This window comes from Arctopsyche grandis, chromosome 5 (genome assembly GCF_051622035.1).
Source record: "Arctopsyche grandis isolate Sample6627 chromosome 5, ASM5162203v2, whole genome shotgun sequence".
Classification (NCBI taxonomy): Eukaryota; Metazoa; Arthropoda; class Insecta; order Trichoptera; family Hydropsychidae; genus Arctopsyche; species Arctopsyche grandis.
Window position 1 is genome coordinate 25,497,749 of NC_135359.1, and position 24,317 is coordinate 25,522,065.

Genomic DNA, 24,317 nt, shown 5'->3' on the forward strand with positions numbered 1-24,317 from the left:
ATAAAAAAAATAGTTCAAAACCTCGCTCAATAAAATTATTATAATTACGTATTTTTATATGGCGATAGCTAAAATTTCCAATTAATGTTTAAAAAAAAAGATAATTTAAAATCGGACCATGGCGTAATCGTTAACTCCCAACTCGGATACACCTATAAGAGGGTATTTGTGTTGAGAGGTCACCGGTTCGAGACCGCGAATGAATGTATACAAAGTATAGGATTTTTATCGATGCATTATGTTTGGCTAGCGTTAGGACACACACACACACACACACACAGAGAGAGAGAGAGAGAGAGAAAGAGAGATTAGCGCCTTTATATATATATATATATATATATATATATATATATATATATATATATATATATATATATATATATATATATATATATATATATATATATATATATATAATGATAATACACAAAATATGAGTTGAAAACTTTGTTTGACAACCCCTGCCAATCAATTCTTCCACTGCAGAAGCCGCTATAGCAGCTCCGTCATATGTAGACGTTCCTGTTCCCAATTCATCGAGCAAAACTAAAGAGTTGATTACAGTCTTGCCTCAATATTGCTACTGTTTCATAAATTCAACCAGAAAGGTCGACTGTCCCGACATTACATCGTCATTGTCATCGCCCAGTCTAGAAAATATTCCATCGATGACAGAAAAACTGTACTCTAAAGCCTTTATTTTTTTTATAACTTATTTTTATTTTAATACTATTAAATTATTTAAAAATTATAATGTTTCAAATTAGTATTCATACAAAAAAACAAATGACAATGTATAATCGTTTTTTCAAGTAAATTTTCGGAGGCCAAGTTGAACACATCATAATTGAATATGTCCAATCTTTTTATCGTAAAGCAAGCACACTTTTTATATATATAAAAAAAAAAAAATATATATATATATATATATATAAAACACAGACTATTTTAGGGGAATCGAATATTATAAAATTAAGCAGAATTAACAGACGAACAAAACATCGACTTGTTCGTTTTTAGGTATCCAAACAACTTAATAGTGTTTCTCTTATTAGTTTTCATAGACATAATTGAAGCAAACGCCATTGTAATTCTATGAATCCTTAGTTCGAATTTACGAAATTCTACAGATGTGTGTGTGTGAATTATGTATTATTACAACAAATGTATCAGGAAATGTAAATGCGTATACGATTTTTTCTGTGCACACATTTGCTTTCGCATGCTTTTTTATTGTCGATCTTATTATATAAACACAATCAATAGGCGATAAGATCTCTTTGCATCAAATTAACATTCTCGGTGCCAAGAACTTCTCTCTAAAGTGGCAGGCCATGCTAAAACTAGAGAGGGGAAAAAAGGTCAAATGCGCTCGTTGGACCTTTGGCAGATATCTTAACGATCACCGAAGATAGCTCTAATTAAATTACGATTCTTGGCTCCGAGTCTAAGGCTCATTCTGCTTTATGGACACTCGAATTCTGTTGGAATGTCGATAGATATCGAGAGCTGTGGGCTATTACGACTGATGACACAATATTTTTTTTATTCATTGAAAAAAATATATTCAACATCATGTCAACCTCAATCTCTTTCGTTTATGTGTTGAAGAAACACATGCTATACATATTTTAAACGATGAAAGTAGTTTTAATAGAGGCTAACTAGTATACATATTCATACATATGAAGCAATTTCTAATTTTTTTTTTTAAATATTACATACAAGCACGCGTTTATTTTTTAACACTAAAAAAATAGTTGTATCCTACGCATTATTTTATATAATATTTTTAGAATAAAGCGGTATAAAAAACAACATTTGGTCACGGCTGCTGCAAGTGTATTCCATACGGATACAAGTAATTACGCATGATAGTTCATAAATTATGGATTTTCAGTAAAAACGTTTCGCTTTTATTTATGCATGTTATGTACGTACACAATAGTAATGCTCAAATTTTGTTGACAATACATGAAATAAACAGTTGTTGCATAATATCAATACAATATGTATGTGCAGAATGTCTGGTGCATGAAAAAAGCCTCATGTGACTGGTATTTTCTCATGTTTGTCTAATCAATAGGATCTTGCATAAAAGATCGTGAAAAATTCCAAAGTCAAAATGAAACAATACGTTTTAAAAACGATATTATCTCACCGATTTCAACACGCCGTACAATCGTTAATTTATAGCCTAAACTGTCGTAACGACCATTGAATTGGGGACACTATTTTTTTTACGTCGATACGAGTCGTGTCGTTACATTCTCTCCCTATAAGAAACAACAACGATTTTAAACGCGATTGTTGGCAAACTTAACGGATTTAAATTCGTTAATAAAAAATATTAACAAGTACTTTTTCGCACTTGTCAATACTTCCATTGTCGCAAGGTGACCGAGTTGCCGAAATGTATCGTTCTTTCATAAAATGTTACCCATTTTTTGTGCAAAACTCATTATTATATATGTATGTATGTATGTAGCATATAGCCTCTAAAACGCAGTATTTTAAAAAGTCATGTAAAAAACGCGTAACACGTATTCAAAATTGTGCTCAATCATTCTACACAGTTTATCTTGAACTCAACATAGTTGAGAATGAACTATTTAATTCATTTTTTCTAATACAAATAAATATAATACATCTGGTGTAGATTTATTACAAACAAGATAACATTTTTTAAAAATTAATCATGTTTTACAATATTTCACCGTTGAAAGCAAAAATCGATACACATTTATTCGACGCCATAAAACTGGCGTGTTAAACGATTTTTCAGATCATTTATTTTACATTTTCTTGGAGTGAATTCGTTGCAAAATTACAGTAGGAAAAAAGTCAGAATAGAAATCAAATAAAGTATGACTTGTGTGATATAAATATCAATTATGATTATATTTTGAAAGCAATATTAAAGGCATTGCAGTCGGAATCTCAAACCGCAAACATGAATTGACTTTATAAACATTTGAATAAGTCATAATTTTTTTTTATTTTTACTTATGTACATATGTATATACCAGGTAAACCCCAATGCGCCTTTCTGGCCAATTACAAACATCAATATACAACTTTTAGAATAATATCATATAGACTAATATAAAGAATAAAATCAGATAAATTGGCAAACTCTGATAGGAAACGATCGACCTGGAATCACACACCATGATCTGACCAGCATAAACCAGTAGGACTCGAACCCGTGACCACTATGTTCGAAAGCATATTTTATTTTATTTTATTTTACATAGATATATAACAGAAAGGCTTGACAGGAAGACCCCAATGCGTTCTTCTTAGACAATTAACAATTAATTAATTAATTAATCCATTGAGACATCTATGGATTTAGACTTGTACATAATTTTTTACAACTGTACATACATTTGTGACAGCAGGTAGGTTGATTTTTTTGCCAATTTTGAAGAAGCGTTCAACAATAATGAGATAAAATTAACAAACTTTGATAAAAATGGTCGACTTGGATCACAAATATCCAAGTCTAACCAGCAGTATATTATAAATTAGCCCGGGATCGAACCCAATAATCTCTTGGTGCTAAACATCAACGAAACCACACTGCTAGCTAATTTATTTATTAATTATTTATTTATTTATAAAGGTAAAATCCCATTTAAGCAAATTACTTAATAAAAACATATAATGAAATCTTATAATATAAGATTAACAATAAAAGAAAAAAGAAAATCAGAAAAGATAGTAAAAAACTCATTTTAGTAAATTACATAATAAAAAGATATAATGAAATTTTATAATATAAAATTAACAATTAAGGAAACACAATATTCTGAATGGATCCTACCTATATAAACCGACCAAAAGTAATATTAAATATGTCAATGTCAACGTCTGATCAGCTAAATGGCTAAAAAGCCCTATGGCTGTGCATATAGGAGTATTTAAAAGAATGTTAGTTTTCGCCATAAATGGCGAAAACAGAACACGTTTGCGTGTTCAAAAATAATTTTCTGGTGCATAAAAAGTGAATTCGCTAAGAATTGGTGGATTATAAATATTTCCACGAAGAACAAGAAGCATGTGTCGTAATAATAAAATACGACGACGAGATTCAAGACTGACTAAGCCCGTCATACGGAAAATAAATGGTAATACCATATGCTAACAACTAGTTCACGCTGCTGGCTAATATATCAAATACTAGCTGAACCCGGCATGCGTTGCAATTACACAATAACGCATGCAATTCCCGTTCCCGTTCCCAATTGTCGGAAAAACGCAGGCAGCGAACACATTTGAAATTATTCAATTATTTGTTTATTTTACCCTAAAAACAACATTGCGTTGCAATGCAACTCATTCCCGTTTTTCCCGTTTCCGTTCCTGTTTTTGGCCGATTTTTTCACAGTAAGCTTCCCGGACATATCTACATACAATAAATCCTGAAAGTTCCATCGTTCCATCGTACAATAACGCATGAAATACCCGTTCCCGTTCCCGTTTCCATAAGTGAATGTTTCAGTTTCAAATTAACATTTAATAATCAAATTAAATTATAGCAAAGTATAGGAACGCATACGTGACAGACAGACAAACATTGATTCATATAGATATGTAGGATTGTTATGAGTGGTAAGTAATGTCAGGTTGGTATGAGTGGTACGTAATGTATTTGTACGTTGGCAATGCGTGCGCGCAAGTTGGTTACCAACGTAAACATTTCCTTAACTACACACTGGCGCTTCATACTTTCGCGTCGATAAAATCGTAATTACGAATATTATTATTAAGAGGTTTTTTTCCCTTTTTTTGCACAGTAATATTTCCGGATATGCATACAACAAATTCTGAAAGTTCCATCGTAATCGGTTCTTTGGTTTAGGAGCCTATTCGAGACAGACAGACAGACAGACAAACATTGATTTTTATATACATACATTAGCATCATTGAAAACGTCACTATCCACCAAATCAAAATCCCTTATCACTTTTCATTATGTCCTAACCGGAAGCAGTGAAAAACCATTGGGGAAACACCCTTCTCAAGTCATTCACTAAATTGCACGCCAAAATGTTGAGATACACAATATATTGAAACGAAATCAATTTATAATGGATTTGCTCTGTACGTGTCAACCGATTTTTATCGGAGAACTTTTCTGCACAATTTGTGTCGCACCGTTTTCGTCAGATTCGAGTGTGCGCTTTTGGCGAACATCTCCGTCGAGTTACGGGAAAGAGGTGGGGGGGGCAAAAGGGGGGGGAAATCGAGTAGCAACGTATTGAGAACCACTGATCTGGAGAAATGGTAACGTGTTGTGGCACGCTTCACGGTTTCCACCTCGCGATTGTTTCCTCGTGTCTGCCCCTGTTTGCCTATAGCTCGTGACGGCTCTGATCAATCAAGCCGACCAGTCAGTCTTAGTTAGACCGTTGATCTGTTGTGGCTCATTGGTATATATAATACTTAAACCATTCGCGATTATATAATTTATCATATCGTATTTTTCGATACAATAGAATTCGTTGCCAAAAATCAAATTTATTAAAAAAAAAAAAAGTATATTTATTTTCAATTAACGCGCGCGATTCGGCTAACCGCTTTGATCTGCAATCCTTTTGTTCAGAAACAAAACAGGATTTTATCCCTAAAAATATTTTTGTTTATTTTTCAGGTTCATCAAAATGAAAATTCGCCTTTGAAATTGTAAACATACATATACTACCCAGTGAATGTGACTGTTTACACGTGCTATCGGTATAGAACGAATATAAAACACACACAATATACAAAATGTCGTGGGTTCCTCCAGATATGGCTTCGCTTTGCACGGTGCATAGCACGTCTACGGCATGTACTCCGGCGACTTTAATGTTCTTAGCACTGATAACGAGACTATTTGGGGAATCTAAAGACGCTCAAAACACTTATCAGAGTGTTTATCCCACGACGAATTCCTTCGAACCGAATTTTAAGACTTCCTTCTCACCGGATGCGAACTTTTTCTCGTCCATTCCGACTGTTCCTTCGACGCCTGTTTATTCAAGCCCTCCACTATACAAACAAACGACCTTTTTCAATCTAGATGATTTTTCGTCAACTTTCAAAACAACTCCTTCACAGCCGATACATCCTACGTATCAGATACCGACTAGTAGCGGCTACACCAATGGGGATGATTTTTCATCGACGTTCAAAGCAATTTATCCAACATATCAATCTACATACACGCAAACGGTGAACGATCCCAACAACGCGGGTTTTAGCACCTTTGTATCTTCGCCATTCTCAAACAGTTCTTTCTCGTCGTTCTTCTCTGCGCCTATCAAAAATAGCTTCGACGACACCAAAAAATCCATTTTGCAAGCTACTGAAGATCACATAAGCGAATTCGGGAAAAACTTTGGTTTTCGTTTCGACGACTTTAAAGGAACGGCAACCGCACCCAGAGTTATTGCTTCTTCGCAAAATAAAAGAACGAGGTATAGAAGAGGAGCAGATAGCGAAGAGTATGACTTTATTATTGTTGGAGGTGGATCAGCAGGATGTGTGATGGCAAACAGACTCTCAGAAATCAAAGGATGGCGAGTGAGTTTTTCAATTCATTATTAAATATTTAGCTTATATAAATACCTATATTTTTATACATGTTTTCCAACTAAAAGATGTACTTGATCTTTACGGTTTTTTTTTGTGAATGATATTAGTTCTTGTCGTAGTTATTTTCTTCATTCTCCCAATCTTGGATTAATTAGGTATGACAATAAGAATGGTGATTTAATAGACTTTTATGGAATGAGTCCGGATTTTAATTATTTTCTATTTCATACATATATGAGAATTCGTATGTGTGTGTGTGTGTGTTTGTATACATACATATATGTATATAATTTTGAATGATTCTGTATTTTATCAAAAGCCTCTTACAGCCCGTTAAATTAAATAATACTGTAAAATTAAGAAAAGTCATATAGAAAAAAAATATAAAAATGATGCTCGGAAGTGTTAAATACTTTCATGTCATTTTTAGTTTTTATCAAAGATCAATTAGTGTGAAAATAAATTTCTTTCGGTTTTCTTCGTATCGCAGTTTACTTGTTGACATAAACAGAAACGTTAAATTTCATAACTTGTTTGCAAAACTTTGTTCGATCTGAGGCGGTGACAACATTAAAAAGAAATTTAAAGAAGCGCTATTTTTATACAAACAACTAAAGTTTATGGAAATGGCAAAAGTTCATTTAATGTTAGCCATAAGTTTTCATACAGCAGAAGTGTTCAAAAGTTTTCGCTGGTAGTTCTTTGCAATGTTTCAGTATTACTTTCAACAAAATAAGTTGCAAGCGCTGATTCGAAGTTGACAAAAATAATGACGCCAAATGTTTTTATCAATACAATAATTATTTACGATGCAAAAAATCGAACGCCGCTCTACCGTCACATCAATCTCGCTCGGGAAATCTAAATTCAATAATGTTAAAGCACTCTTTTTGCAACTCGTTAGTGTATGAACAATTCTGGAAAGAAAAATCCGACGGTGATTTGTGGAAAATTTCGACAAGAGGAAGCTTAATTTTCGTGGGGTGAATTTGCACAGAATTTGAAGTGAACCTTCAAAGGCAGTTCGACCGACGTCGACACGTCCTAAGGATAATTTCCTGTCGAAATTGGGTCGATAGTTCGTGCAGCCTCCGGAAATATGCGAATTCAAATTTGACAAGTCGTTAATTTCGCCGTTGACAAACGACACTAACGCCGTCCGTGTAACGCATGCCAATCTCGAAAAGCGTGCATAAAATAAATAACGGAATTAATTTGATTATTACTAATAAAAAAAATACACACATAAAATACACTTATGTACTACCAGATTGTAGTAATAACAAGCAATCATTTTGTCGTTAGCGAAATCGTAAAATCGCACGCATTAATCGCAATGACGAAAAAATATTATATTATAACAGTATCGTGAATTATCGATAATGATATTAGACACAGTTGCGTGTTGAAATTTCTTAACGTTACAATGAATAAGCCATTACATCTATTGCAATGTAAATTTAAATAAATTGTTACTAGCATTGTTCTCTTTTTCTTATTTGTGGTTGATACATAGTGATATATATGTACGTATTATTAGATTATTGGGTACAATATGTATTTATTTATTTTTAATTTATACCGGGAAAGCCTAACAGGTAAGCCCAATGCGCGTTACTGGTCAGAAACATTGTACATTCGATACAAGTATTATTAGAATTATACAAAGTAAATACATATCAATTAACATCCACAAAGATATTTATAGTCAAATTAGTAAATTTTCAGCATTTTATACAATTCAGCTAAATCTCAAATTGCTGAAAGCTCGAGATTTATGAGAAAATGGGTAAGGTTGCCAATTTGTTGGAACCGTTTCAATTACAATCAGATAAATTGGAAAACTCTGATAGGAAACGACCTGGAGTCACAAATCCAAGATCTGGCCATCAGAAACCAGTGGGTTTCGAACCCGTGACCACTTTGTTCAATGCTAACCACTAGCCTATTCTGCTGGTTTTACTGTACATACCGAATAAAGCCGAAGTTCCAAGATTTCAATAAGCTCAATTCATCGAACAAATTCACAAATACAACTTGCGAGGAGAAAATTAATCTTAAATACTATTCGAATTGATTGATCGAGGATTTATTATCATTCATCAAATTTCCTTAGATTTTCAGTATAATATTACATATTAAGTGTAATGAAACGGCAAATTATCCGTTTTCATTTCATTGAGTGTAATTGTAACGATGTTCGCAATTTCGGATAAACATTGACTAGCCGTAATACTTATTTTACTGTATCATTATATTAAATTATATGTTCTCCATCATTCAATTCACAATACTTATCCAACACGACACGACGGTCGAGAAAGAAAGGTTTTCTCTCTTAATTATCAAATTTACATATGAACATTCATGGACATTGACATACGACGGCACAAAAAACAAGATTGCCTTGGTTCAATTCAGCTCACAAAAAACATCACGCTATTAGACATATTACCTATCGTATAACGAAATTGTAATAATAATAACGAATTAATCAATACCGAATAACGACAAGTCACCACAGGCGTACAAAGCGTTAACTCACATAACGGTAAATAACTGAAACATTATGTACATACATAGTTTTACCAGAAAATTAACAGTAGAACAAATTAACTAGTCAGCTTTGCTTGTTTACACAGCACTACAGTTTGCAATGAGAGGAATGTGTGAAACCGTATTTCAAAACATATTGTATAACACTAGGTTCAAAAAGACGTACAAATTGTGTACAATATTTAGAAGAAATCTCTCAATAATATTACAACGCAAAATTTGAATTGCAATAAATGTTTTATTGTGCGTAATAAATTGCTGTCAGTAAAATGAATCTGGGTGAAGTTACCGCAAAGATTGTACAACAACTTGACTTGCGTTTTATACCCTTCTATTTTACCTAAAAATATATCGATTGAAGATACGTGTATAAATATTAAATTAAAATTTTAAAATATGGACATCATATTATTTATACTTTTGCAGTATTCTATATTTACATAAATGGAAACACATAATGTCTTTATTTTGATAAACATGTGTAAATTTGTTATTGAAATTTCAACAAACGTCGCAAATCAGCAAAAATAAAAATTGGGCTGTGACCAAACCACGACTTTATCTATATATTTACGGAATATGAGAAGTATAAAAAACAAAATTCGATAATGACGCACACATAGACGTTCAAACATACTGGCATAGAGAAACTCATTTATTACTAAATATCACTATATACATATGTACATACATACATATGTATATTCATTCATTAAGCAAGAGGAAAAAATCCCACTTCCAGTTTCTATAATTTATCATTTCTTTTATTTACATTGAATTGATACAAAGAACACACTGATTTAGTTTTCGTGAAGAGGAGACATATTTAAAGGGTTGAAAAAAATAGTAGAAGAAATATCGAACAAGAGTAAACTGCCACTTTCAGTTGACGGATTTTCACTAAATTTTATATATTACTTTGTATTAAGCTTGAACTTCGAGATATAAAATTCCAATTCAATACACTGAAGGGTTTCTGAGAAAAACATAAAAAACCTTGATTTTCTACAGTAAAAGTACTACTTTCGGCTGAGGTATAAATGTTTAAAAAATATTAGTGTATGAAATTTATCATTTCTATTACTTATAAAAATGTTTCTGTCTGATTTTACGAGTGACTTGGGAGATAATTGGAAACTAAAACTTAAAAAAAATGTTACTATAGGTTACTCAATTAACATTTCAGTACGCAATACTAAGTTTCAGTTCGATATATCTAACGGTGCTTAAAAAAATCTCAGAATCCAAAATCACAAGTTTTAGCATGATCACAAAACTTCATCTATTATAATCCACGAACATAGAAAAAGTAAAATATCAGTGAGATTGCGTAATACGATATATGGTAGATATATGTTCTATATTCCATTTAATCAATACGCAAATTCAATATAATTTTTCCCGCCAAGTTATAACGAGCTAAATTTCGACAGCTCACGATAAGAATTTTAATATAGAGTTCTGAGAACTTCGAAAGACTTTTTCCGGCGACTATCCGCAAATTTCCAATTTATCTTATTAAAAAGATGTCACAACTGAATTTCGCGATAAAATCTCGATGAATCAGTCAGACGCCTGTTTGCAAATGTAATATATAAATCCTTCATTATATAAACCGGATTTGATAATTTCGGTGGAATTGTTCATAATTACCCACAGCAAATGTTTTGCTTTTTGTATTTATTTTTGCAGAAAAACTTTGCGTATTATTTTTACTTTCTTATCTGGAAATCTTTCCTCGATTTCGCGCTTGAAAAATGCAACCGATTGGAGCATGACTGACTAAGGTCGAATGAAATGTATAAATATAAACGTATATTTGAGAAAGTCGCTTACTTTTTACAAATGCTGCACAATTTATCAAAAAAATTGCACAAAATACTAAGAAAATGTGATTAGTCGCACTGCTTTCCGATTTATCACTATATCTAGATATAATTGAACGCTACTCGATTTTAATTCGGTCTGAAAAAGTCTTTACTTCCATGAGAAAAGAATATTAATCGATGCCTAGTCTTCAGATTTCTTTGAGTCCCATCATTCGAAGATTCGCTATATTTTCCACTAGATAACGGATTATAGAAAACACGGGGAACGTTTCAGGGAGAAGCCTTTTTGAGATTATATTTTTCCTTCAAATAGGGAAAAAACCAAATCCGTTTACTTTGGGGCTTACCTCCCTTTTATCCCGGATACTTTTACGGTCCTTTAATATACCCTTCCGAAGCCTATCGACCGAACACACAGCACCCAATAATTCACACTACCTATAGTTAGGCTCGTACCTAAATTATTTTTTTAGCCGAAAAAAAGTCTCTTAATTAATTACGTACAAAATATTCAATTAAACCCTCAACAAAGCCATTAAGAGTATCGTATTTTCAAAAATTGTAAAAGATACAAATTCCCAATGAATTTAATTCAAAATTGTTAAAAACCTTGCTTTTTAAACAAACGCTACCTTAATTATTTATTACATTAAAATACATTTTTTTTAATAAAAATGAGAGGATTTAGTCTACTTATAATAATACACATGTGTCACAGTACTATTACAATTTCAATGACAGTAAAAATAAATAATGAAATTCAAATTTAATATATTATATGAGAAATCAACATTTGACTTATTTTAAATATAACTAGAATAGTCAATTGTGTTGAATAACTTAATTGCTCAACTTAGGTTATTTCATGGTTATCTAAGAAAATATTAGTAATAGTCAACATTCAAAACTATTTATGTCAAAGTTATAAAACATTTTATCATAATCTATATTTGTAAGGTATATGTATACCAACGATTTAAAAATAATATCGGTTAACAAATATACACATTTTTGATTTTTGATTTTTAAATGCTTTTTATTATTAAGAAATTATGTTCACAATACATCTCATATTTATTTTAATAGCTACTGATTTACTGATCATTTTCCATTTTACAATTTTAATTTAATTTGGTTAGTAATCATAGTATTATATTATCTAATGTTAATATACAGCATAATAGGAAAAAGAGCTCAAAAACCTATAAATATACATATAGGTACATATGTTGGTATAAGGAAGTACCGTCAGAATACCCAAAGAAAAAATAGCTCCATTAAAATAGCCTTAGGTCATTTTTGAGGGAAAAAAATCATGAAAGAGATAACAAAAAAATATTTTTTCAAGGATAAGATGGCAATTATAAGAAAGTACCTCACTTAAAACTAGTAAGAATTAGAAAAATATTTATTTTACCTTATCAAAACATTTTTTTAAAAAGTCTAACTGACTTATAACGTAATCAATGACATACAACAGTTGTGTCGACAGCTATTATGTATGCGAGTATATAATGGTAAACACACGTTCAAAAATGCGGCACGCGACGCATACGAGGATTCCAGCTGTGAGAGGCGGATCTTCACACCACAGGGCTGCCCATACCAATCTCGCACATGTACATATATATATATATATATATATATATATATATATATATATATATATATATATATATATATATATATATATATATATATATATATATATATATATATATATATATATATATATATATATATATATATATATATATATATATATATACATATGTAATTCGTACTATATATGTTTTTGCGTGTATCTAAAAAAAACATGCTGCGAACCTCTCTGTGTGACTTTAGTTTTATGGTAAGAACACACTTAAAAGTACGGCACGTAACGCCACGCCTAGGAAGACTACACTGTAATAAGCGTATCTTCATGTCATTGCTAGTTCGCACGATCTTATCATTACGACAAGTTTCTCTTACATTATTCAACAATGGGAATCACCGTTTTCGATCACTGTCAATCTCGATGACAGTTTTCGATCACTGTCAAGGTGATATTTTCTCGACTCAAAGCGATCAGAAGAGTATAGGAAGTTTGTCACACCAATGGATGAAGTGAAACTGTTAAATGAAATAAAAAACGTGTTGCGCACCTCTATGTGTGACTTTAGCCCTATGGTAAGAACACACTCAAAAGTACGGCACGCCTAAGTAGACTCCAGCTTTGATAGACGTGTCTTCATATCACCGAAATATCACCGAAAACACTCCAAGGGGTACATTTTGCCAAGGATTGCAATGGCATAGATTAGGCGTGTTAGTTTTTTTTACATATGCAAAACTATCTAAAATAAAATAAAAAACCCGTGCCGCGTATTCTACCACACTGTTTCTTCACCTTTATTGGGTTCTATGACACTTACCCCCTGGACACATACCCCCGGACATATACCCCCACTCAAAAACCCCCTGGACATCAACCCCCCCGTGCAAATAACCCCCCGCCAAGGATAAATTATTTTATAAAAATTGACAGCATCTTTAATAAAAAGTCAGTATCAATATCAAAACTAATTTATTTCAGTCATAATTCATATGTACATATGTATGTATATCGGATTCTTTATAAATAATTAATAATCAATAATAAAAAATCAGATAAAAATACGATTTCAGAATTACAGATAATACTTTTATTAAACTTTACGTTCAATACCATAGAACGCAAACGCCAACTGATGACTGAAAGTCTTTTAAATTGAAATTTATTCTATTTACAACAATAAATTGAAAATAAATATTGTATATATGTAAATTGATATTAAATATTGTATATAAATTGAAATTAAATATTTTATATAAATCGAAATTAAATATTGTATATAAATTGAAATTAAATATTGTTTATAAATTGAAACTAAATATAGTATATAAATTGAAATAAATATGCTCTACCACACTTAATTTATTCTTATTTATTATTTTTAAATTATTAATTATTCAATACTATTTTTTATCCATGGTGGGGGTTATTTGCACGGGGGGGTAATTACCAGGGGGTTTTTGACCGGAGGTATGTGTCCGGGGGGTATATGTCCAGGGGGTACATATCCGGATACCCTTTATTGGGGCAGTTTTGACGGAGCTATTTTGATTTGAACTACTATTTAGACGAAGAAAAATATAAAAATTATATATGTTTTGGAATGGGATGCAAACAGTACCTATGTAGGTAGCTACAAACATTCGGTGATTTGAATGTATGTACATATTATATGTACAAAACTAGGCTTTTAGTTTAAACCGCATTTCCTACATATTATGTACATATGTATGTAATAATAATCACATGTCAATTAAATATGAACGTGTATATAATCGAATGCGACTATTATTGAATTCAAATCACATTGCGGAATATCTGTACTGATTGATTTAAATATACAAATACGCGTTCGGATAGTTTCACCTGTCAATCAACGACCGCGGCGCGTTACGACGCGTATTGAGGTTTTGCTGTGAAACGAAAATAGCGCAAACGACAACGCGGTAAAAAGTGATAACGTCGGAATTTCCATCTATCGAAATAGACAAATCAATGGAAATTTGAACGTGAGCACACGTATCGAGTATAATAAAATACAAGCAACACAACGAACGAATCGATCGTGCACAATAGGCGGTCGTTAACGTTTCAAACACGCGGATCGATATGCGTCGCGAAACGTTTCGCGATTTCCAGTTTCGTATAGTATTATATTATATTTTGAGGGCGTTAGTTTGCCGAAAATGTTATTGTTCTGTAACGTGGTACGTGGTTATGCGATAACTGAATAATTGATCGAGCGCGGGCTGGAGAATGAGAGTGTGTCGAAGCATACCTAAATGTACCGAATCATGCGTCAATTTCGCAAAATCCACAAAGCCTATTATTGGGCTATTGTGTTACAGCCGCAATAAGCTGAAATTCAAAGGAGATAACGTTGTTCAATCCGTCAATTATTCATTTGCCTATCGCGTAGTGATTTTCGTGGTTTTAAAGTTGACAAAAAATTAACTACATATGTGTGGGTTAACAGTACTATTCAGCTTCGTGGCCCAATCTTCAGCAGTTCTTGCAATAAAATACGATGATTTTTTTTCAATTTTATATTCATATGTACAATTATAACAAATATCAAAGCTTTAAATTATTGTCAATTTGAAACCAACTATATTGCAATAAGTAGTGGGTATCGAAACTAATCAAAATTTAATGTTGATTAATGCAAAATCGAGTTTCACAACACCACATGTCGAATTTTCCATACACGCAACTGATTTAATTGTGGCCAGTTTATTATTAGAGCTTTTGAATTTGAATTTATTTTTAGAAAGAGATGAAGATTATGTATATATATTCGCATTTTGGTAAAAAAAACTATTGATTGGGTGTTGACAAGGGATTCCAATACTGGTACTACCGGTTTGGTCACAATGTATTTTAAGTAATACCGGTTTTATAGTAGTTGAATTGCTTTGAATTTAGTAGAAAATGTATGTAGATGTATCGGTTTGAATGTTTTAGTTGAAGAATGTGTCAACATCCATTTTGACCTGCTATTCGAAGAAGTCATTGAGTGTATCATGAATTTAAAATCAAAAATAAATTATCCCAAAAACATGGGTTCTGAGACTATTTCTGAATACATATATATGTATATTAATTACAACTAACTGTTAACAGTGGTAACAAAGCCTCGTCGCCTTTCGATTTTTTCGGAAACCTATTTTTTTAAAGGTTTTATACTAGTTTTTCAATTGAAAATTATTATGTAAATACATACATTTATAATATATACATTTTTAAATATAACATGCTTTATTTATTTACTTTTTTTTTACATTCGTTGATCCGTAATCCGTGCCGTGTAAAAGGACTCAACACATTATTTTGTAATTAAAACATTGATTAATTAAAAATTTGATAAAGTAATTGACTTAAATAATTAATGATTAGCTGAAAATCAATCGATAGATAAAAAAATATTGGTAATTGCTTAAATAAACCAAAGCGGTACTACCGTTAGTGAACAATTTTTCCGGTAGTGACAAATTTCGGTATTTTTGGAATCTGTATTTCAAAATACCAGTGGGTAAAATAAAATACCCTACTGCAGTGAATTACTAACGAACATATAATTTTTTGAGCATCCACTTAAATTAAAATTAGCTTATTTGTTATTAGTATTAACACCGAATAGACATTTTTTTTATATTTCTAATCAATCTATTAAATTGTCATATTCAAATTGTACTCCGACCAAGTTAGCAACATACATACGTATTTTCAGACGACACAAAATAAACTCATATGTCACAATGCATATATTTCAAATGATATTCTACATATGTGCATGCAAATTAGATAAAATAATTATACATAAATATAAATTAGGTCCATATTTTATCTGTGAATAGTTTTGAAATTTTATATAAATCGATTATCGTTATGATTTGTTCACATTCATCCGGCAATATTTAAAATTTAATTGACGTTTTAAATTTTGCATATTTAACGCGTGAATGAATCGGTTTAATTTCACATTTAATATGATGATACGAAATTTCGTCGAGAGCTCTTTCCCTTTTGTATTTCCAAATGTGGTCCGTGACTAGAAACAATTTCATTTTAGTGAGTGCTTTGTTTGTATCCAGGTCTTATAATTTTATTTTAATTTATACATTATCACCCACGAGTCATCTCGATAAATAATTGCGTTTCGGAATGAGAGATAAAAAATTAGAGTATTTTTTTTTTATCAACATTGACTTTCATTCACGTAGGTGCTTCCGACTGAACGATATTACGTAAATTATATACCTTATCTTTAAAATGTCGACAAATTTAATAATTCTTTTACGCTTCGTCACATTTTCAATTTGAATCTCAAAAAAAAAAAAAATTCACGAACATTGCCCGTCTCATGACAAGTAATCAATTTCACGATTCATCAAGTAAGTTTTCGACCTTTTTTTGCTTCGAATGTCGTCGCTTTTCTCAATCTTGAAATGTCGTACACTTGCTGAAATACAATTTATTTCCAAACTCTCATATAACATCCTTAATACGAATGGATTTTTACTTATCTAAATTGGATCCATAATTATACAATTAAACTTAAATCTCTCACTAATCCGATGTCTCAAATTAGTCTTCAAATACGTATTTATTAACTAGATAATTACATAATGATCTTTTCAATCCAAAGGTGTTGCTGTTGGAAGCAGGAATTGAAGAACCTGATGTAGCAGATGTACCATCTTTCGCCCCCATGTTACAAAGATCTAACATTGACTGGAATTACAGAACACAACCCGAGAAAACATCTTGCAGGTCCAGAAGAATGCAAGGATGCGGATGGGCAAGGTATTTATTTATATTTTCAACGTCTTGAATGAAAACTCTAAACGAGTCGTATAAAGAAATGAGGAATTACTTGTTATCTTAAAAAAATATATCGAAAAATTGCGACCTTTTACGGTTAAGATATAACTTTTAAAGTTTCATACGCGTATTCTACATTTATAAAAGACAGAAATTATGCGTATTTACTATGCTTTTTTATGTTACTTTTACTTCGGAAAATTTCATAATAATCACAGGTATATCATTATAAAGAGATAAAATTAGATATATAACGGGAAAATTTTTCATTTTCTATCCTTACATAAGGCAAAAGGTCTGTTTGATATCTGGTTCATATTTTTGAACACGCCAAAATATTTTTATCACATAACAGCTTTTTTACATAATTAAATTATTTTATGTAACTATCGCCAACTTACATAATTTAACATACATATGTACATTGAACATTAGAGGTAACCCCAATGCATCACATTACCATGTTTTATATAAAAATAAACAAAAATAATGAAAAAAAAGTTTAGAGAAAATGGAAAAAAGAGAAAATATAAAAAAAAAGTTAGAGAAAGGTCAACATAATTGACAGCAAACATATCAGCATTCACCGATAATTCAACGTATGCAGATGTATGTACATACATACATACATATATATGTACTTTCATCAGTAGCTACATATAAACACATGTGTAGATATGTTCTGCTATATTGAAATATATGTATGTAGATATGTTCTGCACTTTAAAAAAAATTAGCACCGTTTAAAAATCTGCTCATAGTCGTTGTGACGTCTATACTAACAATCATTGTAATGTTTTTGACAGACTGCGCATTCGCGTTTTCGGCTTAACGTCTATACGAATAATCATCGATATGAAGCATTTTATATACATAAATACATACATAGATTGCATTCACTATCCACTATTGGATGAAGGCTCCTCGTATCTAACGCTCGTATCTGTTTTGCGGAACTCTAGTCCACCTCAGCCCACATATATTTTCTAATTTCATCAACCCGTTTTCTTGTTGCCTATTTTACACCCTTTTACAGTCTCTCATGTACCATTCAAACACTTCTTTCGTCCATTTTTTGAACCACGTGATCATTTCAATCTCTATCTTTGATATATCAATGACCTATGATATGCAACTCACCCACTTGATCCGTTTCCTATCTGTTCTCTTTATGCCAAGCATACTTATACCATCCTTCTTTGCTTGCATTGGACTTTGTGCAACATTTTGGCATTTAATGCCAAAATGTTGCACAAATTTCCCATCTATACTTCTCGAATCGAAGATCTTTTTCTTGCAAATGCACTCACTCCTAATTACATACATACGTCTCTTGATTTAATACTATTTGCCACCAGATATGTCTATAATTTGCTCCAAATATATAATATATCTACATATATAATAAACTACTTCTACTGTTTTAAACATTTGTAAATTCATTCAACAGTTGTAAGTAGGGATTGCAATTTACCCTCAAATTGCATAAACGGGTAGACGGTAAATAATTTTTCCTAATTCCGGTATACTGATATTTACCGGTAAATGCAAAAAATAATTAGATAACTGTATGTGGTTTCCTTTACTAAAAACATTAACTTGAATCATATATATTCAAAAATAAATCCTAGGTGGATAATGCATTCAATTAAATAATAAATAAATCTTTTTTTTTATTTCTTATTTTCAACCAATCATATTTTAACCAATCAATTCATTTAAAGTTTGGACCATTTGAAAATCGTCAAACGTCTGACCGCGTTTATTACGATTTGGTACGTTCGTGCTGCCAGTGAATTTATCAATTTGAAATTGCCTCATTTAATACTAAAAATAAACAAATGCCAAACAACCTAATCCACAATGCGTCATTTACATCCATTTTAATGTAATAATATGCCTACATAATATTATGCAATAATACGTATGTACATATGCTTAATTCGCGATAAAATATCTAACGGTAAATACCGGTAAACTTTATAATTTACCGGTATTTACCGATGGAGAAATTTTGGCGATTTACCGGTAAACCGGTATTGCAATCCCTAGTTGGAAGCCAGCGTAGAGCACTTCAAGCAGCTTTCACCTTTATATACACCTGCCGAAAAAGAATTCGCCGCTTAATTAGGTTGCGGTCACGTAAATTTCCGCAACATTGCAAAATCTATTAAGGGTCGCTCCCCAGCGGTACCGATTCTTCGGTACCCGATGGCAAGTTTCTAAGTAGATAATGGGTCCGACGTCGAGCGGAACATTGTTTATTTAACTTCGTTACGGTTAATGCCATAAGCAAACTTTACATAATTTCCTGCGTGTTAATCCTGTTTGAGCAGGAGGCCACGTTCTGGAAGGGCAGGGGGGATCGAACGTGTCCCCGGCCAACACCTTTCGGCGACCGAATTAAATCGGTGTCCGGGTCGCAATGTGTTAAAACGTCCTTAAACTTTGTTCGCCACTTTCAAAGTCGCCTTTGATTAAAACGTGATGCTCCATTCTAACATGTTCGTCGCCGGACTGCCGATCCGTCTCTGTCTGAATCCATCTGTTCGCCTTTGAAACTAACCGACTAGAACTGAACGTATGGCAAAAAGGTGTCACGCTCGATGGCGCGTCTCGCCTTTTGGCACTTTCCGCCATTTTATGGCGTCGACAGGCGTGCAGCATTGATTAAATTGCATGTCTGATCATGTAAACACAATGACCTGTCTGAAAGTGCATCTGTTGTAATAGTGGTATTGTTTAAACTCACTAGACCATTTTTTTACGGTCTATGGAGATATTTTTGCGTTTGAGGTGCGCTGTTGATACCCGACTAGCGCTCCGCTACAAATCGCTGCAAAACACGCGTTGCATGCTCATTTCGATTTCGGTATTTTTCTTCTCGACGAAATTCTCGACTGTTTGACCGCATGTTCACTCGAACTTGAATCGATGTCGAACGTATGGATGTCCCTTTCGCACGCATATACAATTTTGCAGCAAGTACTGCTCGCACTTATGCGAACTCTATGTCAGATTCCCAATGTATGTACCTCTCCACTCGTCTTGTGATCCTGATACTTTTGTCTTTTTAAACTTACCAGAAAGATCCAACTCAATTTTAATAATTGCCAATCATCAATGAATATCTCGTATTTCGTATATGCTAAAATTCAAACAGTCGTGAATTTCGTTGAGACTTCAAATACCGTAATCGAAATGAGCATACGGCCGCGTCGTTTTCAGCGATTTGTAGCATTCCCCCGACTAGATGTTGATCACAAATAGAGATTCTAAAATAACCGATATCACCGTTTTCACTACTAGTGCTAACGGTATTGATATATTTAAGCAATTATAGCAATACAATTTTATAAATTACTAATTTTATTTTATTTTAAGTTTTTTTTTTTTTTTTTAATGCTTTTTTCTATTACTAAATTATATTCACAGTACATCTTATATCTATTTTAACAGCTACTTATCTACTGATCATTTTCTATTAACAATTTTAGTTAGTAATCATAGTATTATATTATTCTAATGTTAATGTACAGCATAATAGGAAAAACAGCTCAAACACCTATTTTAAATTCTTATAAATGCTCATAATATATCTAATACATAAGATTAACTAAAGTCTCTCTAAAGTTGACGATCTAAAGTAGATTGTTTTTAGGAAGAGTATAGACATTTTGTTGTAAATATAAACCGCTTAAACATGGCTAATCTAATAGTAAACATTCATTTTTTTTTTATTAAATTTATTTGAATCTGGAATTCGAATCCGGAACTGAAGCAGGCATCCGCATCTGAAACATAAAAAGGAATCCTGATCCTTATATTATTCTAATGTATTATATTATTCTAATGTATTATATAATTCTAATGTTAATGTACAGTATAATAGGAAAAATATCTCAAAAACCTATTTAAAATTCTTATAAATGCTCATAATACATCTAATGCACAATATTAACTAAAGACCCTCTAAAGTCGACGATCTAAAGCATATTGTGTTTTGGTGTTTATACCTGTTTAAGTTCGGACCATTGTGGCATTACAGGAGTCCCTAGTGCGCCACAATGGTCGAAAAAATACAGAGAGATGAGAAATATAAAAATATATACATATGTATGTACACAGACAAAAAATTACATACATAATCATAAAAAACAATAGCATTATAATAATAGCAGAAAAAGTAAAAATATCAAATTATAAAATACAAAGTAAGGAATGTCTTGCACCTATAAGCCAACACCAATATATAACCTACTGCAAATACAAATCATCCTTGCGAGGCCCAAATGGAAGAGAAAAGATCAAAATCCCACTCATACATTACATTCAATTATGAAAATAATGATGAGCGCAGACTGCCAGACCTTCGAGTATCCCTTCATCTAATTGAGCAATTGCATCATTAAAAAAAATGGTAAAGAATTCCAAAAGCCTTATCTTATATACGAAATCAGAAATTGACATAATTGCTAAAAAAGATTGTATGCACTTTATCAACAGTCAAAGTCAAATTTTCTAGAAAAGCAAAATTTTCAAAGAATGGATGAAATTCTCAAAAAGAATTTATTGAACTACATACATATACATAAACTGCATACTACTAATATACGTATGTTATAATTGTTTTAATTCTTACTAAAATGCCCATTGTATTAAACGCATTCAAACATATGTATTTAGAAAAAAATAGTTTGATTTCGTTTTGACCTGGGGAGCGCTGAATATTTGTGGTGAAAAAAGAGGGATTGCTTATCTTATAAGTATATATGTATATTTAAGGTTAAAAAGCCCTGCACCAGAACCGACGATCACCTTACAACAGATATTATATCTCTAAGTTGGTTAACGATAACGGTAAATCTTAAAGTTTATACCTATGAATATAATATGTCTGTATAAAATTTGGTGTTAAATCATTGATTAATAATCGTCGTAAATTATCATCTTGTTCAACTGTAAAAATAATTTACGTCATATTATGAATTCATATTATATATACATACATACGTACATATATATTACGTATTTTAAGGTTATCCAACGAGGCGAAACCGTTTTACGTCAATTTAATGGTCACACTTTCCACTCGGTATTATGTGAGCATTTTTTTCAAACGAATGAAATTTGAACTAGGAATGCAATTGTCTAGTTATCTGTGTTTTTTCAACTATTAATTTCTACTCGAGAAATTTTCTAAAATTTTCTCTATATTCTTTACTAACTAACTACCATATATTGCAAGTATAAATCAGGCTTCGGATAGATTTTAAAAGGTACACGGACTAAGTCTTAAAAAGGTCACAACTTTATTTTCACTATCCAGTCATTAAAATTCAACATTTCCACATATACAAACAATATATGCATGTATAGACGTATATATTTTATAAATATGTATATATGTACATATGTATGTACATTAAAAGATAAATTTCAATAACCAAGACAAATTGGTTTTATCTTTTTTATATTTTTAGATATAGAATTAATTTAAATCGTTCATTTTAATATATTGTCTGTAGCCATAACTTTATGTTTAGAATACCTTATTAATAGCGATAAAAATTACGTATTCATTTTAATATATAATATATAGATAAACATACATATACATTTATGTACATATAAGTATGAAGTAGGGTAGCGGACACAATGGATGGAGTAAAGAGATTTAAATGGCAATGAGTGGGCCACGTGGCTAGAAGAATGGACAAAAGAAGTGCTAGAATGGTACCCGAGAGAATGCAAAGGGGTAAAAGTAAGACCGCTGGAAAGATTTGTTGACGAAATTAGGATAATTTATGGGGTGAGATGGACGAGAGTTGCGCAAAACAGAGACGAGTGGAAGTGTGTTGGAAAGGCCTTCATTCAGCAGTGGATGATGATGATATATGTAGATACATATTTCATAAAAATGTATACTTTCTGATTTATATACAAATATATGCAAATTAAATTATACAAAATTGTACACACATATACATTTGTAGTGGCTTAGAAATACGAGCTGGTGAAAGTATTTTAAGTGAAATGTGACACTTTGAAGTAATTACACCAATTATTAATTAGTATATGTATAAACTTCTAACTATGTACTTTCAACGGAGTAATAAACTTCGGAATTGATTATTATTATAAGAACTTTTACTAGTGTATTTTAAAACAGACGTAAATATTAGATCCAATTTTAAATATTTAAATTTCTATGAAAAATATTATAATATTGTATAAAATTTATTATGTTCAAATATTTCCTTTGACTGTTTTGGAAAAATCGTGACATACGCTTATCATGACCAAGGAAAATCTCAAAAAATGGTACCTATTATAGAAAATTCAATTCGCATAGATATAAGCATAATTAAATGAAATCGATTATATTCTTCGACGTAAATAAAAAAACGAATTCAATTCGAAAATCATGCTACGTGATTCGTTCGCTAAGCGTTTGAGCAGAATTCGTTAGTAAAACTTGTAATTGAATTAAGTTTTGCGTACTAGCGAAAACCCTCGACGAAATTAGACCCGGAAATCACTTTATGAAAATTACAACTCACATTTCGCCCGTGACAACTGTACGGTGATATATTTGTATGCATGTATAATAGTATGTACGCAACGGAATGTGGAAATAAAATGTTTTCCGAATTCTCAGCACAGGGCCGGGACTATGATTGATTTCCGCCCGCGTTAACCCTCTAGCGACCAGTCATGATTTAGTTGCAAATTTCGTCACTACTAAATCTTGTCAGACGTCGATCAAATGGGGAATTAATACGCCCGGTTGCACTAACTGGGTGTCGTTCATTTTTGGTAGACGGGTCGTTAAGTTTTCGACGGATCCGATGTCGTGCAAAAATACGCACAAAATCCATTGTAAATAAGCGCGATATTTTTCCCCATTGGAAAATTTTCTGCA

The 24,317-nt window shown here is 31.7% G+C and overlaps 1 protein-coding gene across 1 annotated transcript in view; it reads left to right on the forward strand.

The window, feature by feature from the left end:
* Positions 1–5,402: 5,402 nt before the first annotated feature.
* LOC143911784 (glucose dehydrogenase [FAD, quinone]-like) overlaps positions 5,403–24,317 on the forward strand; it is a 28,605-nt gene continuing 9,690 nt past the window's right edge. Inside the window, exons 1-3 of the mRNA XM_077430825.1 lie at positions 5,403–5,439; positions 5,661–6,574; positions 17,217–17,374. Of these exons, the coding sequence (XP_077286951.1) occupies positions 5,780–6,574; positions 17,217–17,374 (953 nt within the window). The 5' untranslated portion in view covers positions 5,403–5,439; positions 5,661–5,779. The remainder of the gene's footprint in view (positions 5,440–5,660; positions 6,575–17,216; positions 17,375–24,317) is intronic.